Source organism: Neoarius graeffei, chromosome 4, assembly GCF_027579695.1.
Source record: "Neoarius graeffei isolate fNeoGra1 chromosome 4, fNeoGra1.pri, whole genome shotgun sequence".
In the NCBI taxonomy this organism is placed as follows: Eukaryota; Metazoa; Chordata; class Actinopteri; order Siluriformes; family Ariidae; genus Neoarius; species Neoarius graeffei.
The window spans coordinates 65,009,515-65,027,907 of NC_083572.1; the positions used below are offsets into that span (position 1 = coordinate 65,009,515).

General features: G+C 42.4%; 1 protein-coding gene across 1 annotated transcript in view; it reads left to right on the forward strand.

Annotated features, from left to right (window-relative positions):
* The window catches only part of LOC132885146 (Krueppel-like factor 15), a 29,268-nt gene extending 17,191 nt beyond the window's left edge, over positions 1-12,077 (forward strand). The window contains exon 3 of the mRNA XM_060919489.1: positions 11,169-12,077. Within this exon, the coding sequence (XP_060775472.1) occupies positions 11,169-11,172 (4 nt within the window). The 3' untranslated portion in view covers positions 11,173-12,077. The remainder of the gene's footprint in view (positions 1-11,168) is intronic.
* Positions 12,078-18,393: the final 6,316 nt, after the last annotated feature.

Below are 18,393 nucleotides of genomic sequence, written 5' to 3' on the forward strand. Positions count from 1 at the left end.
TTTGTTTTTAAAACCAAAAGATTAATTTGTAGTTTCAACCAGAGTGGCATGGTGGTGTAGTGGTTAGTACTGTCGCTTCTTAGCAAGAAAGTCCTGGGTTCGAGCCCCGTGGCTAACGAGGGCCTTTCTGTGTGGAGTTTGCATGTTCTCCCCGTGTCCGCGTGGGTTTCCTCCGGGTGCTCCGGTTTCCCCCACAGTCCAAAGACATGCAGGTTAGGTTAACTGGTGACTCTAAATTGACCGTAGGTGTGAGTGTGAATGGTTGTTTGTCTGTATGTGTCAGCCCTGTGATGACCTGGAGACTTGTCCAGGGTGTAACCCGCCTCTTGCCCATAGTCGGCTGGGATAGGCTCCAGCTTGCCTGCGACCCTGTACAGGATAAGCGGCTACAGATAATGGATGGATGGATAGTTTCAACCCGTGTTCATTGTTAAATAGTCTAATTAATCAGGGAAATCAGCTTCTTCTCTAACAGCTTTCATAAGCATTGAACAGACACACAACATGCAAGCTTTCAAAGCTCTATAGGAATTAAGCAGAGGCTGTACGTTCATATGAGCAAAAACATTCACTGGCATTAAACATGCAGAAATGACAGCCATCAGCCTTCATTAAACACGAACAACCTCATCTCACTCTGACCACAGCAATAAAGAGCTGGAGACCTTTGTAACTGTTAGAGAAAAATTACTATACATCAGAGTGTACACAACATTTCTCAGAACGTGTGTCGCTATGTATTTGCTTTTCCCTCCTTATATCACATGCACTGCTTCCAATGTGTGTAAAAATTGCTTAATCACTAGCCATAAGCAAAGAGTCAAATTCATATGTGAACTAGAAAAGGCTTGTTTACAGCTTATCATGAACACATGGCGTGTTTATAGAAAACTGTTTCGTGTGTAGGAGTAGGGGGCTGTGTGTATAAGGAAATGAGAAGACATGTTGTTGCTTTGTTAAGTAAAAAGTAAAATAGTTAACCTTAATCATTTGCAAACGAGGTTGGTATGAGGTTTTACCTGTAGGGGCAATACATCTTCCATTCAGGAGGAGCAGGTCTGGATATTTGTATGTACAGTATGATTATTTAGAATGTGTGCAGTGTGAGGCACCGTATTGGATTTAAAAAATGTACATAGTACCTTTCATGAATGTAATTACGAAGTGATTTAAATGTGACTTAAGAGTAGCACAGTAAAATGAAAACAATTTAAAGCATGAGTCAAAATTCAATGAAATAATGGGCAAAATATGAGCAAGAGTATAAGCAATTATGTAACTTAAATAATAGTAATAGTTAAAATAAAAACAATAAAGCAGATTATTATACATACAGGACACTTTTTCAATGCAATAGAAACATGTATTCTATTCCCTTCTAGCGCGTTTCATTCATTTGGTTTCATAGTATGCAATATTGTTAGCATATCGCTTATCCTATGTGTATTACGTCACTCTACCCAATGGAGAACGAGCATTGAATATGGTTTATGATATTGCATGGTTGTCAAGACATGACGTCATATGTCGAAGACGTAAAACTTCTGCGCTAGCGAGCGAGCGACTGTGACAATTTGTAAACAAACATGGCCACCAGGTTTGCTTCAAGAAATACAGAAGATTTTGAGAGAATTTTGAAAGCGAAAGATGCATTGAACACCCAAAAGGAATGTGTATATATAAAAATAATGATAATATCGGCTGGCTTTTTTTCATGGTATAGTCAAAGATGAGTTTAATATCATGCTAGCTGAATGGAATATATCTGATACCACTCAATGGCAGCCAAGATTATTTAAATGTTGGGATCCAAAAGGAAGGGGAAAAAAAGCCGCTTTTGAGCTTTCCCTTAAAAATCACAGATAGCCAGTAATAAATTATAATAAAAAAAAAACATTAAAACAAAATGTCAAATAACTGAAGTTTAGTACCTAAAATAATATTACTGGCTACACCTGACAATAAATTACAATGCGCTCTCAACCTGTGCCTGGGTTTCATGTGATGTCACATCCGCCTCATTAGTTATTCAAAACTTTAGCTGGTGGTCTACCAAAGCTCAGGTGACAAAGTGTTTGTACGGAGAAGGTGCATTGCTCGCATGAAAAATGCCTTGCACTTGCGTTGTTTTAGGTTGTTCGAATCGATCAAACTGTGAAACTGATAAAAGTTTCTTCAGGGTTCCCCGTGAACTAATAAAAAAAGGGTGAACAAACACAGGATTTCACAAAATGACGTAGAGAAAGGTGGCTTTTGAACCACTCACTGAAATCGAAGGGAGCCGAGTCGAAGCATGCTCGAGTTTGCAGTGATCACTTGGTGAAAGGTTTGTGTATCCCTCTCAGCTATGTCCTTAGTGTTTTCCATGTACTTTTCTTGCTATGTGTCGTTATTTTACAGTACTTTTTTTAGTCACGAAGCACTAAAGTCCCCAGCTGTTTCTTTGTTTACTCTTCACTCCTCACAAAGTCCATATGCATGAAGGTCGCGACAAAATTCTTACCCAGCCATACAGTTACAATGCGCCGTGATCACTTCTCCGTCTTATTTAACTAAGATCCAGGTCTTTAAAGGGGTTTCTGATGATCTTTGTGAATGATTTACCTGAGAGATAAGAGCCAACACAAGTGAGAATCAAGTGAACTGATGTTTGTTTACACTTCAACTTGCTTTGTTGTAAAGATGCGAATGAAAAGCTTAAAAAAACATATTTACACAGGCAAAAACAATACAGGATTCATTCTGCAGTGACTTGATATCGAGGTCCTTTACCCAGCCATATACAAAAAAGTTGTAAGCCTCCATACTCTTCCACGCTTTCATCTGTTTTGCAGTGTAGAAGGACGTCTGCAACACCAGATAGTTCGAGATGTCAGGGAACTCGACTGAAGAGTAGTTTTCGAGACCATATGACAAATCCTTCTGTCCCAGACTGTAGGGGTCTATTTCATTGCACACAGCGATTTCCTGAATATATCTAAAGCGAGCAGTGGCTTCTAGATTATGAGCATACTCTGATAAGTTATCGCTAGTTGTTTGCACTACAACAGCCATTTAGACCACCAGCTATTTCACTTCTGGTAAAACCGCTAAGAAAAGTCATGTGACTGAAACCCAGCAATTAGACCGTATTAGAGATAAGAATTGGTTAGCTAATTCGCTCCTAAATGAGACCACTGTGTCTCACCGGTCTCTAAATTCCTTTGCACTGTTACTGAAATTTTAATATTAATGTTATATATTAACATAAAGGGCGGCACGGTGGTGTAGTGGTTAGTGCTGTCGCCTCACAGCAAGAAGGTCCGGGTTCGAGCCCCGTGGCCAGCAAGGGCCTTTCTGTGTGGAGTTTGCATGTTCTCCCCGTGTCCGCGTGGGTTTCCTCCGGGTGCTCCGGTTTCCCCCACAGTCCAAAGACATGCAGGTTAGGTTAACTGGTGACTCTAAATTGACCGTAGGTGTGAATGTGAGTGTGAATGGTTGTCTGTGTCTATGTGTCAGCCCTGTGATGACCTGGCGACTTGTTCAGGGTGTACCCCGCCTTTCGCCCGTAGTCAGCTGGGATAGGCTCCAGCTTGCCTGCGACCCTGTAGAACAGGATAAAGCAGCTAGAGATAATGAGATGAGATATTAACATAAACACTATATGCCCAAAAGTATGTGGACACCTGACCACCACATCCATATGTGCTCTTTGAACATCCCATTCCAGATTTAGTCACCCTTATAATTCTGCTATAATAACCTTCACTCATTGGAGAAGGATTTCCACTAGTTTTTGGAATGTGGCTGTGGAGATTTAGAGCATTAGTGAGATCTGACACTGATGTTGGGCGAGGAAGCCTGGTGCAAGTTAGTGTTCCAGTTCATCCCAAAGGTGTTCACTGAGGTTGAGGTCAGGGCTCTGTGCAAACCACTCGAGTTCTTCCACATCATTCTTGGCAAACCACATCTTCATGGACCTTGCTTCGTATGCAGGGTGCTGAACCAGGCTTGGGGCCCTTAGTTCCAGTCAAGGGAAATTTAAAACTACAGCATATAAAGACATCATATATATTTGTGTGCTTCCAACTTTATGGCAACAGTTTGGGGAAGAACCGCATATGGGTGTGATGGTCAGGTGTCCATATACTTTTGGCCATGTAGTGTTATACATGGTTATAAAAGTAATATACAGATGTTTTGGGGGAATTCTTTCAGACTGCATGGCAATACAGTATGGAAATATGTCAGGAGTTTCCTCATCTAGAACATTGCACTACACAATCATTTCCAGTGCCAAGACTTAAACATTGAACTATGCAATATTTACCCCAAATTGCTGATCTTTGGTTTCTGACATGCCAGATGGACTGTTATGACATAAATACACAACTTGTACAACTTTCATCAAACCCATCATGGGGCCATCATTAGAAATCTGCTTAGGTTTATTAGAACAAGATGGCTGAAATTGCATAAGGCTGTTCAGATTGGCTGGCCACGTCCCTCAAAGATTTGAAATAATTTACCGTAGAGACTATTTCAGCATCTACAAACTCACAGGAATTGCATTCGTATCACAGTCAGTTGTACAATGTTTTAAATTTTGTCCATGCTTCTCTGATTCAAGTTTGTGGGAATTTGTGCATATGCATGGTGTTTGTACGTGTGTGTCATTCAGGCTTTATGTTTTGCAGAGTGACTGTTAACCTGACATTCAGATGTTGGAAATTTATTTCTGTTCAGCTGTGAGTGGTCGTGCAGGATAATCTGATTATCAGATAGACTTGCACAGGTGTGCTTGTGTATATTTTTATTCTGTATTTATCTCTGTGAAATATTGTGCTGTGCATTTGCAGGTGCATATGTGTCTAAATGTAAAAAAAAAAAAACCTCAATATAAATAGATTAATTGAAATGAATTTTCTGGCACTGATGAATTCTTGTCACTTATCTCCCTATATTATATTCATAATAAATACATTTCTGTGCTGTACTTGATTTCAAAGAATATATGTTTCAGTGTGAAATAATATCAGAGTGAAACATTAACCCCAAGATAATATCTGTAGTACCGGACATTGTAAATAACTTTCAATTGTCCAGCTGACAATTTTCCACTCTTTAATTTCTTCTTGTAATCATCATTGTTACTCCACCCTTTTTTAAAACAAATAATTCTAAGTTTTTTTTTTTCTTGGAAGGTTGTTTAAATGTCATTCCATATAATAAAATAGTCTTATAGTAGCAGTATAGGTACTGAATAGGACAATAGTGAATGTCTAATCTTTAGCTGACTTTTGAATTTATTCCTTATTAAGTACTCCTGTTTAGTTTTTCATTACAGTTCCAGTTAAGCAAATATAGCTATACTGTATGGTGTATTGTAAAACAAATCTTGGATTAGAGTACACTGTGATTAGTCGCAGAAACCTTTTCATTCAGTAGACCCCAAATCATTGCATTACAGAGAAATTTTTCTGCTAGACAAAGCCCAAACTTCCTAAGAAGAAGATTTCTGTTCTTTATTACAGGGGAAATCTTAAAACACTATGATTTTCGGCTCAATATATTCACTTATATTGCTGAAGGCATTTGGCTGAGCACTATCAGCACCATCATTTGGCTGGACAGATGGAGTTTCCATGACAGATGTCTTATGTCAGACAGGGTCTTCCCAAAATGAGTTTTCAGCAAAGTATTATAATATACTTCCTAGTCACTGCCAAGAAATTTTATTTTGAAGGATTTTGTGCAGTCAAGTTCTCCAGTTAAAGATGACAGAAAAGATAGAAAAGCCTCCATGACTATGCTGAAAGCAACAGTGTTAGACAGTACTGAGCAAAAAAGCAGCTGAATTAAGCAATCGTTTGAGTAATAGGAAAGTGTTGCTCAAGTGAGAGTTGTTAATAAATCAGCATGTATTTCCGTATGTCTGTGTGTGTCACTCAGACAGTATTGTGTTAAGGACAATTATGTGGTCAGTATATTTGTGTGTGTGTGTGTGGTGGTGGTGGTGGGGGGAGTCCATGCATACAGCATTGCAGATGTCAAATTCCCACTGGAGCCCACAATCATTTTAAATGCAGAAGAGCAAGTTAAAGCATACATTATGAAAATAAATAAATAAAGAAAGAAAGAAAGAAAGAAAGAAAAAATTCCATGTGTTTCTGACAGGCAGCTCCAAGACTCAAAATACGGCATGACTTATATTGGCCTGTGGGTTTTGTTTGTTTGTTTGTTTGTTTGTTTGTTTGTTTGTTTTAATTATGCGCTGACAAAGAACTATGCCAAAACATTAAATAGAGTTTTTAAAGAATTCCAGTGAACGAATATGCATTCTGGAATCAATATGTGGTCAGTAGGAGGTTTTTAAAACATACCCAGTAAAGAAAGTCAGGCAGAGTAATATAAGGGGGCAGGGGTGGTGGTAAGGGCTTTAAAGTAACCTATACATCTCAGCTGTAAGGATGATGTGCAGTTACCTGTAGACTAGTGACAGGCCTGACAGTGGATCTGTATGGAGTCACTCTGTGATGAATAATGAAAATGATAGATTCATGGGAAAGACTGATAAAAAAGCCTATCATATGGCTCCGAAAATGCATCAGGTTTATGAATCAGTTGTTTCACACAATGTTCATTAAGGACATCTTGTAGGACATTACTAATTGATGAGGATGATTTTTTTATGTGCTCCTCAAGGATTGGTTTTTCTTTTGAAATTCTGGATGACTGTAAGAGAAATATTAAACTGTGCCCTTGAGGCAGATTTTTTTTAGTCTGAGATTTACATACATGGTGCAATCTTTGTCTCTTTGTCAACGATAAGTCCTGTTTTTTTTTTTTTGAATGAACCACGTGCTACTGACCTAGTCCTTATCACTGACAGCTAAGTGTCTGTAAATGTTTGTAGTTGAAAGCAGTACTGGCCATGAACTCTATGTACTGTTTGTTTGTAAAGGCATTACCATGCATCAAGTAACTAGGAAGCAGCAAAACAATTACATGAGCAACAAGCACTTTAAATGTTCTCACTATAATTTAAGGAAGGTAATGCTGAAAGTAAACTTACTCTGAACCATTTTGGTGCTTAAGTACGCATTACTCCACTTTTAAAGCTATAGTTCTGAGGTGATAATCTCATAACTCACCCTCCTTTAAATGATCTTTTCTGGCAAGTTCGTTTCATCTAAAATACTGATGGGCACCTTGGGTACTGTACATATATTTCACATGAGAAGAAAGAATCACACAAGCTTCATTTTCTCCTCGTTACGACTTTAACAAGCAGTAGAACAGAATTTTTATTAACCAAATAATGTAATATGTATTCATAACTTTAACTTTAGCCATAACTTTAAACAACTATTACTGTCTGTACTGCTAACAATGCTGGATAAAGAAATACGTTTTTAATGCTTCATTATCAAAAGTTGTAATTTATGACAAATGTAACATTTTAATCTTGTGCCCTTTGGTTTTTGTAAATATTAAGGCCGAGTGCTCATATACTAAACATATCCTGTATGCCTTAATTCATATAAATAGAGATCTTGTTTGGCATGGGAACATTGCCAGTGTGGCGTCAGAGTGGACATCTTCTGTAAAACAGACTTTGGTCAGGAAGGCAGCAGGTTGCTTATTAGCCAGATCCTATTAGCTTCTGTATTCTTATCTAAAGATTACATATGTACACCATGTGAACTAAAAAGTGTTGCATAATTTTAACAGTTTTAACAAAGATAAGAGGCCTGTAGCAGAAATGGAAACATTTCTACATCCTCAGAATTCAAGGCTGTTTAATTCAATGCAGCTTCAGTTGCATTTTGTGTTGCAGATTAAACACTGCAACAAAGCAGTTTTATAGAAACCCTGGTTACAACCCGAATGAAACAAAAGGAGAGTATCAGGAGGGTGAGAGGAAACACTCCTTTTTCACCAGCATCAGTGAGAGTGAACCTTTAAAATGGTGTATATAGTAATCACAGTGCAAACAGGAATTATGGCAGGTCCAGAGCTGACAGAAAGCATCCTGTCACTCAACTGTCAACAAACAGGAGTGATCATGTGAGAGAACGTGGGTGACAGCACCAACATGTTGACAGTTACAATAAATGTCCATGTCCATGAACTCTCAGTTTTGCATCTTTGTCTGAGTAGCTTAGAAGAATGCCTCATTAAATAAGTTGTCTAAGTATTGAGATTGTGCCTAAGTCGTGAATACTAACATGAAGGCTATTTCATACCTGGGAGGCTTTGTAGGAACAAGTTAATTTGCTTACTATAGTCTTCATTATTCTAGGGACTGATAAAGAAGCTGCACCTTTTGATCTCTGCAAGATTATAGTAAACAAAAAGGATCATTAGGTGCTGTGAAATCCTTTAGTCTTTTATAATTAAGGTGCCATATTTTATCTCATCTCATTATCTCTAGCTGCTTTATCCTGTTCTACAGGGTCGCAGGCAAGCTGGAGCCTATCCCAGCTGACTACGGGCAAAAGGCGGGGTACACCCTGGACAAGTCGCCAGGTCATCACAGGGCTGACACACAGACACAGACAACCATTCACACTCACACCTACGGTCAATTTAGAGTCACCAGTTAACCTAACCTGCATGTCTTTGGACTGTGGGGGAAACCGGAGCACCCGGAGGAAACCCACGCGGACACGGGGAGAACATGCAAACTCCACACAGAAAGGCCCTCGCCGGCCACGGAGCTTGAACCCGGACCTTCTTGCTGTGAGGCGACAGCGCTAACCACTACACCACCGTGCCGCCGCCATATTTTATAATTCACATAATGCTTCTAAAATAGAGGAAATATAGTTATACTTTCTGGTTTTAGTCAGGATTCATAGTTATATAGAGTTAATATCCTTTATTTTAAACATTACTATTGATGATCAAGAGAAATGTATGTGTATGGCATCCTAAGGGATTGTTCTCAAAACATTCATAAAAATCACTGTGAGTTCAAAACAGTAATTCATTGCATGCCAGCATTGCTATGGTGAAATGAAAATTAATTTTATACATTCTTGATGTCCATACACTGATCCATGACAAAGTGTAAATATGTTCTCCTGGGCTACCTGCAGACGTGGGAACATGTGGTGTGTGTTTGTATGTATTCTTGCGTTCCTGCAACTCTTTCCATCATAACTGTTGATGAGGCTTATGGGCATTTAAATCCTTCAAATCCTGCTTGGCTCAAAACACATATGCTGCATAGTGGTGGAAAATATTTGTGTGGAAAATGATCCACCAACAACCTTGTGGATCAGCTTCACGGGAGTGAATTTAATTCTCCTTATACCACATGCAACTATATATCTTGTTTCTCAAGCCATTAATGCATCCATTTAGATATCAACATTACAGTGTGGATTAATATGTAGACTTAACAAAAATCAAATGACCTTAATTTGGTTGGCCATGTGATTTACAGCAGAGATACACTTGTCAATCTTGCGACCTCAGAAGCAGGGAGATTGTCCAAGCCCAAGCAATTAAAGCCTCTCAGAAAGGAAAGCTCTGTTCTTGGGGCATCACATGGCTCTAAGGGACAAAAATACGAAAATAAACCTTGATCAAACAAAGAGACATTCTAATGGTATGACATGAAATGTAAAGTGGTTTTCCATTTATTAATTTTTGAATTTTCTGAAGTAACAGTGGTTATGGAGTACAGTGGCTCTGAAGTAATAGTGGTGCAGTGGTTAGCACAGCAAGAAGGTTCTGGGTTCGAGCCTCACAGCCAACAGGCACCTTTCTGTATGGAGTTTGCATGTTCTCCCTGTGTCTGCGTAGGTTTCCTCCAGGTGCTCCGGTTTCCCCCACAGGTCAAAGACATGCAGATTAGGTAAAATACCCAGCCACTGGGGTTGCACAAGCCAGTGCATACTTAGTACTGGTCCCAAGCTTGGATAGATTGGGGAAGGTTGTATCAGGAAGAGCATCCAGTGTAAAACCTATGCCAAATCAAATATGCAGAACAGATCTGCAGTGGCGACCCCTGACAGGAACAGCTGAAAGACGAACAAATCATGACAAAACTATGAAAATATGGGAAAATAAAAAAATATTGGGGAAGGAGTGGAAAATCAGGATTCTTCCAGAATGATCAAGAGGCCTGGACACTGGTGTTTGAAGTGACCTTTTTCCTATATGTGTTCATATGATAAAATCTTTGTAAAAAGTGAGAGCGATCTTTTCCCCCCAACCCTAATAACACACTACATGGCTGAGAATGGTAGAATAGGCTTTTTCCTCCATATTTATTACAGATATTTTTGGAATATTAATTCTGTAGTTTTTTTAATGTATAATTTCTGGGTCTTGATAAGTAGTATTTTCTTTGTATTTTTACTAATAAAAAAATATCAGATTTTGTGGGAAAAATCCCAGCAGGTACACACAAATGAGAGGGCAATAAACTGTTTTAAAGCTAATGTTTTAGAGCCTTGCTGGCAGCCAGACAAGCGACTCAGGTAATGTTGGAAAATAGCAAACATCATATACAGTACATTCAAGTTACATTACACAAGTAACCTAAATTACACAGGTCTGAGGTATTCATTCATTCATTTTCAGTAACTACTTTACCCTGGTCAGGGTTGTAGTTACCAGGAACACTGAAGTTTGATTTCAGTGTTCTTGAAATGTTCCTCAGTGAAGTGAACATGCACTGTGGATCCACACAGACAGTAACCCCATCAAACTGGGGACCCTGCGGTGTGAGACAGTAACACTGCCACCGTGACACCCACGTGTAAGGTACAAACTAATTCACCAAGAATTTTGCCTAGAATTGTACATTTCTATACAATGAATGAAGATCAGATAAGTAGATTAAACTTCAGGCAGTGTCAACAGGTAAAAGAAAATGCTACAGTATGGTATTGGTGTTTGAATTTTACATGTGTATTTTACATGTCTGTTTTAATGCCTTTGGAAACATACTTTATTGTATCATGAAATGCTGCTATAATTTTCAAGAAACTTCCAGCCATTTTTCTCAGCATCCCAGAAACCTCTCTGTCCTTAAAAGAGCAAATCAAACTACTTCCAACTGTATTCTCTCCATTGTTTACCAATAATACTGCACATTATGGAGTTTTTATAAGGATATTTTATAAGGACTTTTATCATGTAAAAGTAAAATGATCTTATGATCACTTAAGGTAACTGTGGCAGCGGGGGCCTGGTCAAGCGTCGGTCTGTGACCGGAGGGCGGAGTCAGGGAAGGTAAGTGGCAGAATCACTGCACCTGATGTTAATTAATGTGTTTGTGTGTCTTCCCCAGTGATCGCGCCCTATTTAAGGAGAGAGAGTGAGAGCAGAGGGAGCTCTCCCCTGAACCAGACGCTGGGTGTGTGTGTGTGTTTGTTAGTTAGTTAACGAGAGTCCACTGAAAAGTGTTAAAAATAAAAAGGTTTACCAACGTGAGCTCTGTCCTGCCATCTTCTGTGCTCCGCCCATTCATAAGAACTGCCACAGTGGTACCGAAACCCGGGAGCTTGGAGCGCAGAAGCAGAACAGCCCCATGGAGTCCTCCCCTTTCGCCGACCTGGTCCATGTCCTCGCCACGGCCCAGCAAAGCCAGCACCAGGCTAGGGTGACCAGACATCCCGGTTTTACCGGGACAGTCCCGATTTGAGGTTGTGTGTCCCGAGTCCCGACAAAAGCCTGTCGGGACACGGATATGTCCCGGTTTTCACCACTCGCGACGTTTGCGACTGAGCAGCATGGGAATCATTAGCGGAGAAATGTCTGCATTTACTATTTTGATGAATTGACAGGAATCGCAAACTTTCCTGGTTACTGCCCCCTGGTCCTGTGGCATGGGTGTTTATTTAGCCACATTATTCCAGACAACAGAACGGGTTGCCATGCAACAATAAAATAAACATTAACTGGCGCGAATGTTCTTTGTCTAGCAGCTAGCGGCAGTAATGCTGCAGCAATTTTGCCGAAAAGAAAATGTACCTTTTCCAAAGATTTACAGGGCACCTACCCCTTCCTCCGAGAGGTGCAGAACAATGCGCACAAAGCCTACTGCACACACTGTAAGTGTTTTGTTCTTGTACTGAGTTGGGTAGCCTATGTTGCAAATGCTGTGCGATCCTGTGGGGGCTTTTCTCGGGCTGTCGCCCCTCTCCTCCTTTATTGCTGAGAGAGGCCCTTCATATAATCTTTTTTTATTCACCTTGTTATCCCGAGATAACGACATAATTAATTCAGGATCTCGAGGAAACAACACAACTAATTCGAGATCTCGAGAAAATAAAACTGTTATTTCGAGATCTCGAGAAAACAAAACAATTATTCCGTGATCTCAGCTGGATCACTGTATCTCCGTCGGTAGAGACGAAGCCGGGCCAGTCTTCTGCGGAGATGCCGCGGACTAATTTTGAAATGATCCCTTATTAAAAGACTTAATGCAATCTCTCCCTGTGTCAACCCCTGATCAAAATATTGCCTTATTAGGTGATCGATTATTCCAGACATTCTAATGACCAAAGTTGCGTCTATACAGAATGAGAAATAGCCCCAAAGTCGCATATCATAAGTCTCTTGGCGCACCTGAATGAACCATTCCTCAGCTGTTTACTCGAGATCACGGAATAATTGTTTTGTTTTCTCGAGATCTCGGAATAACGGTTTTGTTTTCTCGAGATCTCGAATTAGTTGTGTTGTTTTCTCGAGATCCTGAATTAATTATGTCGTTATCTCGGGATAACAAGGTGAATAAAAAAAAGGATTATATTAAGGGCCTCTCTCGGCTTCCATAGTATATATTCTCAAATCACTTGTCTCTTTTTTGTTTCTGTTTAACATACCATTCTGACAGTTTGGCCATATTGAACAGCTTGTTGCACCTTCCATTAAAGTGTTCACTTTTGTACACATCTTCTTGCTTTATTCATTCAGTTGTGGGGAATGGTTAGTAAGGTTGATTCTGACCTAGGCTATGTTGAGGTCACATATCTACTTTTTAAGTTCATGCTATAGTGCATACAATTTTAGAGATATAGCCTACATGTGCATATGCATTCTTCTTGGTGTTCTCACAAACAGGTGAAATAAATCAGTTTAAATTTGGCCTATGGACATAGCCTGGCCTATTCTCAGCCATTACAAAATCTGTTGTCTGACCATAATTTAACTGATCTGTATACCACTATGCTACTAGATAACAAAATGCCTGTTTGTTTTATTTCATGTGAGATGTTGATAAATGTGAGCTTCAACAAAATGATAAGAGCACCTCTCTGAGTGTCACGTTTACGTAAAAAAAAGGTGTGCGAGCACGAGCATGGTAGCGCGCAAAAGTGTCCCGGTTTCAGACTAGGGAAATCTGCTCACCCTACACCAGGCGCTAGTCGCCCTCCGGAAGGAGCAGGAACAGCGGTTCGAGGCCCTAGTGTTGACTCAGCAGGAAGATTGACAGGCGTTCCGGCACCTCCTCGCGTCGGCGGGGTCCACCAACTCCACCGCCACGGGCCCTTCCCCCCTCACCCTAACGAAGATGGGCCCACAGGACGACCCTGAGGCCTTCCTCACGCTCTTTGAGCAGGTAGCAGAGACCTTGGGGTGGCCGGTGGAACAGCGCACGGCGCGCCTCCTCCCCCTGCTAACGGGAGAGGCGCAGCTGGCCACGCTACAGCTCCCCGCCGACCGCTGGCTGGCCTACGTGGACCTTCACCGGGCCGTCCTCCAGCATGTGGGGTGCACCCCCGAGCAACAACAGCAGCACTTCTGCGCTTTGCGCTTGAAGGAAGTCGGCCGGCTGTTCGCGTTTGGCCAGCAACTCCGGGACGCCTGCTGGCGGTGGTTGAGGGCCGACAACCGCGACGCCGAGGGAATCATCGACCAGGTGGTACTGGAGCAGTTCATCGTGCGCTTACCAGCCGGAACCACAGAGTGGGTCCAGTGCCACCGCCTGGCATCGCTGGATCAGGCAATCGAGCTGGTGGAGGACCATTTGGCGGCTGTCCCGACGGCAGGACAGCAGACAAGCTCTTCTCTCCTCTCCTCTCTCTCTCTCTCTCCCTCTCCTCCTGTGTCTCATCCTCGCCCCGTTCCCCCAACGCGGAGGCGGGGGCCGGCGCCACCCCAGCCGGCCCGCAGCACCTGCGGTGCCCTCCCGTTTCTCCCTTCTGTGTCTGTCTCTCTCTCCCCTCAGGTGAGTTAGCCCCAGAGCACCAGTGTGGAGAGGAAGCCCGGGCCGGTTTGCTGGCGCTGCGGGGAGCCGGGCCACCTCCAACAGCAGTGCTCGGTAATGGAGGTGGGTGCGGTGGTTCGGATCCCCGACGCGCCAGGAGCCGCCCTCGATTGGGCTGGAGCATATCGCATACCGGTGAGTGTCCAAGGGGATACATACAGTATCAGGCATTGGTGGATTCTGGTTGTAATCAGACCTCAATCCACGAAAGCCTGGTGCAAGACGAGGCATTGGGGGGAGCACAATTGGTGAAGGTGTTGTGTGTGCACGGGGATGTTCACAACTACCCTTTAGTGTCAGTCCACATTCTTTTTCGAGGGGAAAAATTTATAGTAAAGGCGGCGGTTAATCCTCGCCTCACCCACTCGATAATTTTGGGGACGGATTGGCCCGGATTTGGGAAATTAATGAGTCATCTAGTGAAGAGTGGGTCCTGCTGTAGTTTAATAGGGGGAGGTCCCGGTGTCGCGTTGGTGGGAGCAGCTGTCACAGAGCCGTCTACGTCATCTCCGCGTTAGAGTGAGGAGCCGCCGGCTCTTCCTCTCTCTATTGGGGAATCCCTCGCGGATTTTCCATTAGAGCAGTTGTGAGACGAGACTCTGCGGCATGCATTTGACCAAGTGAGAGTAATCGATGGTCAAACGCTCCAGTCAAATGCCACCCCGTCCTTCCCCTACTTCGCAATTATGAATGATAGATTATACTGAGTGACGCAGGACACTCAGACTAAAGAGAAAGTCAACGCGGTGTCTAAATTTGATGCGTACCCAATGCCTTGTATTGATGAGTTGCTCGATCGACTAGGCACGGCTCGCTTTTACTCGACACTGGATTTAACAAAGGGTTATTGGCAGATCCCCTTGACTCCATTATCCTGAGAAAAAACGGCCTTTTCCACACCGTTCGGCTTACAACAGTTTGTCACACTTCCTTTTGGGCTGTTTGGGGCGCCCGGTACGTTTCAGCGGCTAATGGATAGGGTCCTCCGCCCCCACGCCACCTATGCAGCCGCCTACCTCGATGACATCATTATCTATAGTAATGACCGGCCGAGGCACCTCCAACATCTGAGGGCCATCCTTAGGTCACTGAGGCGAGCAGGTCTCACAGCCAACCCGAAGAAGTGTGCGATTGGGCAGGTGGAAGTACGGTATCTGGGCTTCCACTTGGGCAATGGGCAGGTGCGTCCCCAAATTAACAAGACAGCAGCAATTGCGGCCTGCCCGAGGCCCAAGACCAAAAAGGGGGTGAGACAGTTCCTAGGGCTGGCTGGCTATTATCATAGGTTTATACCTAATTATTCGGACGTCACCAGCCCGCTGACTGATCTGACTAAAAAGGGGGCACCAGATCCGGTCCAGTGGACGGAGCAATGCCAGCGGGCTTTTTCTGAAGTAAAGGCTGCACTGTGTGGGGGGCCACTTTTACACTCCCCTGACTTTTCTCTCCCCTTTATGTTACAGACGGATGCATCGGACAGAGGGCTGGGGGCTGTTTTGTCCCAGGAGGGGGAGGGGGAGGACCGCCCAGTGTTGTATATCAGTAGAAAGCTGTCGGTGCGTGAGGGGCGCTACAGCACCATTGAAAAGGAGTGCCTAGCAATCAAGTGGGCGGTCCTCGCCCTCCGTTACTACCTGCTGGGACGCCCTTTCACCCTCTGTTCGGACCACGCACCCCTCCAGTGGCTCCACCACATGAAGGATGCCAACGCGCGGATCACCCGTTGGTATCTGGCACTCCAACCCTTTAACTTCAAGGTGATCCACAGGCCGGGGGCGCAGATGGTCGTGGCGGACTTCCTCTCCCGTCAAGGGGGAAGGGGGGTGGGGGGGAGTTGGCTACAGGCCGGACGGCCGCCCGGCCTGAGTCGGGTGGTGTGGGTATGTGGCAGCGGGGGCGTGGTCAAGCGTCGGTCTGTGACAGGAGGGCGGAGTCAGGGAAGGTAAGTGGCAGAATCACTGCACCTGATGTTAATTAATGTGTGTGTGTCTTCCCCAGTGACCGCTCCCTATTTAAGGAGAGAGAGCGAGAGCAGAGGGAGCTCTCCCCCGAACCAGACGCCAGTTGTGTGTGTGTGCGCATGTGTGTGTTTATCAACGAGAGTCCACTGAAAAGTGTTAAAAATTAAAAGGCTTACCAACCTGAGCTCTGTCCTGCCATCTTCTGTGCTCCGCCCATTCATAAGAACTGCCACAGTAACAAAGGTGAATAATTTTTGTGAACATTAGACTTACTGACTCCATGTGGATGGCAGTCAATTGTGTTTGATAAGAATTGTAGAAAGAAAGAGAGAACCAAACTCTAAAATGTCCTTATAACCTATTTTTGGACCGATGCATGGCCCCATAGGAACCAGGGCAAAGTACATGATAAATCCCTATTATTCCATTAAAATAGTTTATATTTGGGCCTTCCTGACACAAATGAACACTTTAATAGTTCAGTCCATTCAGTGAATTTTGGTCTGTAATTCATCTGTGATTAAGGTATAAGGCTTATCTATTTAAAAAAAATACACCCATTTCTGTGATTAAGTAGGACACACAAAAGAAGAATGACATGTTGTATTATGGCACAGATGTGTGTATCTCTAAACTAAGAATGCATGTGTGTACTGTGACCACAATATGACATGAGAAGAACATGAATCTACAATGTAGCTATTCTTGAATTTGGATTCTTTTATGATTATTTGATGTGAGATCACAGTAAACATATCCTAGATAAGGACAAGCAGCTTGTAGGTTAGGCGGTTATGTATGGTGCAAAAACACACTCTCTACGACCTAAGAGAGTATCAATGTCATGCAAAGATCTGTTTTTCTGTGCAAAAGCTCAAGATCTTTGCAAAGGTCTGTTAAAGGGAAAATTGGAAACGCTAGAGACATCTTTGAATCCCTTCTGTAGGAGCCTCAGGGCGCTCTCTCTCTCTCTCTCTCTCTCTCTCTCCCCCCCCTGCAAAATAGAAGCAGGCACACATCTGGGACAATTTTATCTGGTCAATATTTCACAGATGTAAACCACACTACAGCTGGGATGAAGATTAGGCTAAGTGCAAGAAGTTTAGGATCCCTATACAGAAGGTTTTATTGACAGAACCAAATATAGTCCAAAATCCAAAACCATAGAGGCAAGGGTTAAAATGCAATCTGGCATCAAATGGCAGGACCAAAGGACAATCCAAAGGGTCTACACTCATTCAAGTTTGTAGGGATAAATAGGGCACAGAACATATGAAACTGGAGAACTGGCAAGACTTTGCAAAGTGGTCCTGAAACCCTGAGCTTATGTATGTGAAATGGAGAAGTGAACAGGAAATTGAGGTCAAAGGTTGTACCTATGCTGGTGTTACAGCATGTATGGTAAAATATTTTGTCTTTGCGTTAAAAATTTTATGACATTTTTATATACCTATTTAATTTACTGTATTTTTTTCATTTTGTAACTAAATGATAAAGCTTATAATTTCCACTACATTTGGCTGAAGTCTCATCATATCACTCCAGTGTAGGACAGCCCCATATGGACAGTCGAAAGTCGCACTTGGAAGACAGCTCTGGACACTTACAGTAAGACATCTATGTCTGAGGACTACATTTGACTTGCTAACTTTAGGACTGCAGTTGTCATGAACAGTTTTGCACTCAAGTTTCCATCACTGAACAGTTTATAACTTCAACAAAACAGACTTTATGTTAAAACTATAATGATTTTCCTGGTTACACAGTTGTACTTTGTGACTATATAGGACACAGTTATAGAAGCAAGTTATTTATAATCATGCTGTCTGTTATCACCCGAATGAGGATGGGTTCCTTTTTGAGTCTGGTTCCTCTCAAGGTTTCTGCCTCATGTCATCTGAGGGAGTTTTTCCTTGCCGCCGTTGCCACAGGCTTGCTCATTGGGGATAAATTAGGGACAAAGTTAGCTCATGTTTAAAGTCTCTAATTTTCTGTAAAGCTGCCTTGCGTCAATGTCTATTGTTAAAAGTGCTATACAAATAAACTTGACATCATAAAACACTGCTATCACATGCAATTTCATTTACTTTGTGATTGTCTAAGACAGTGGTCATCAAACATTTCAAGCACTTGGTCACTTTGGAAGTCAAAATTTGAACTGAAATCTACCACACTACAAGTTGCCAAAAAAAGCCAAAAGCCCACCAAATATAATGCCAT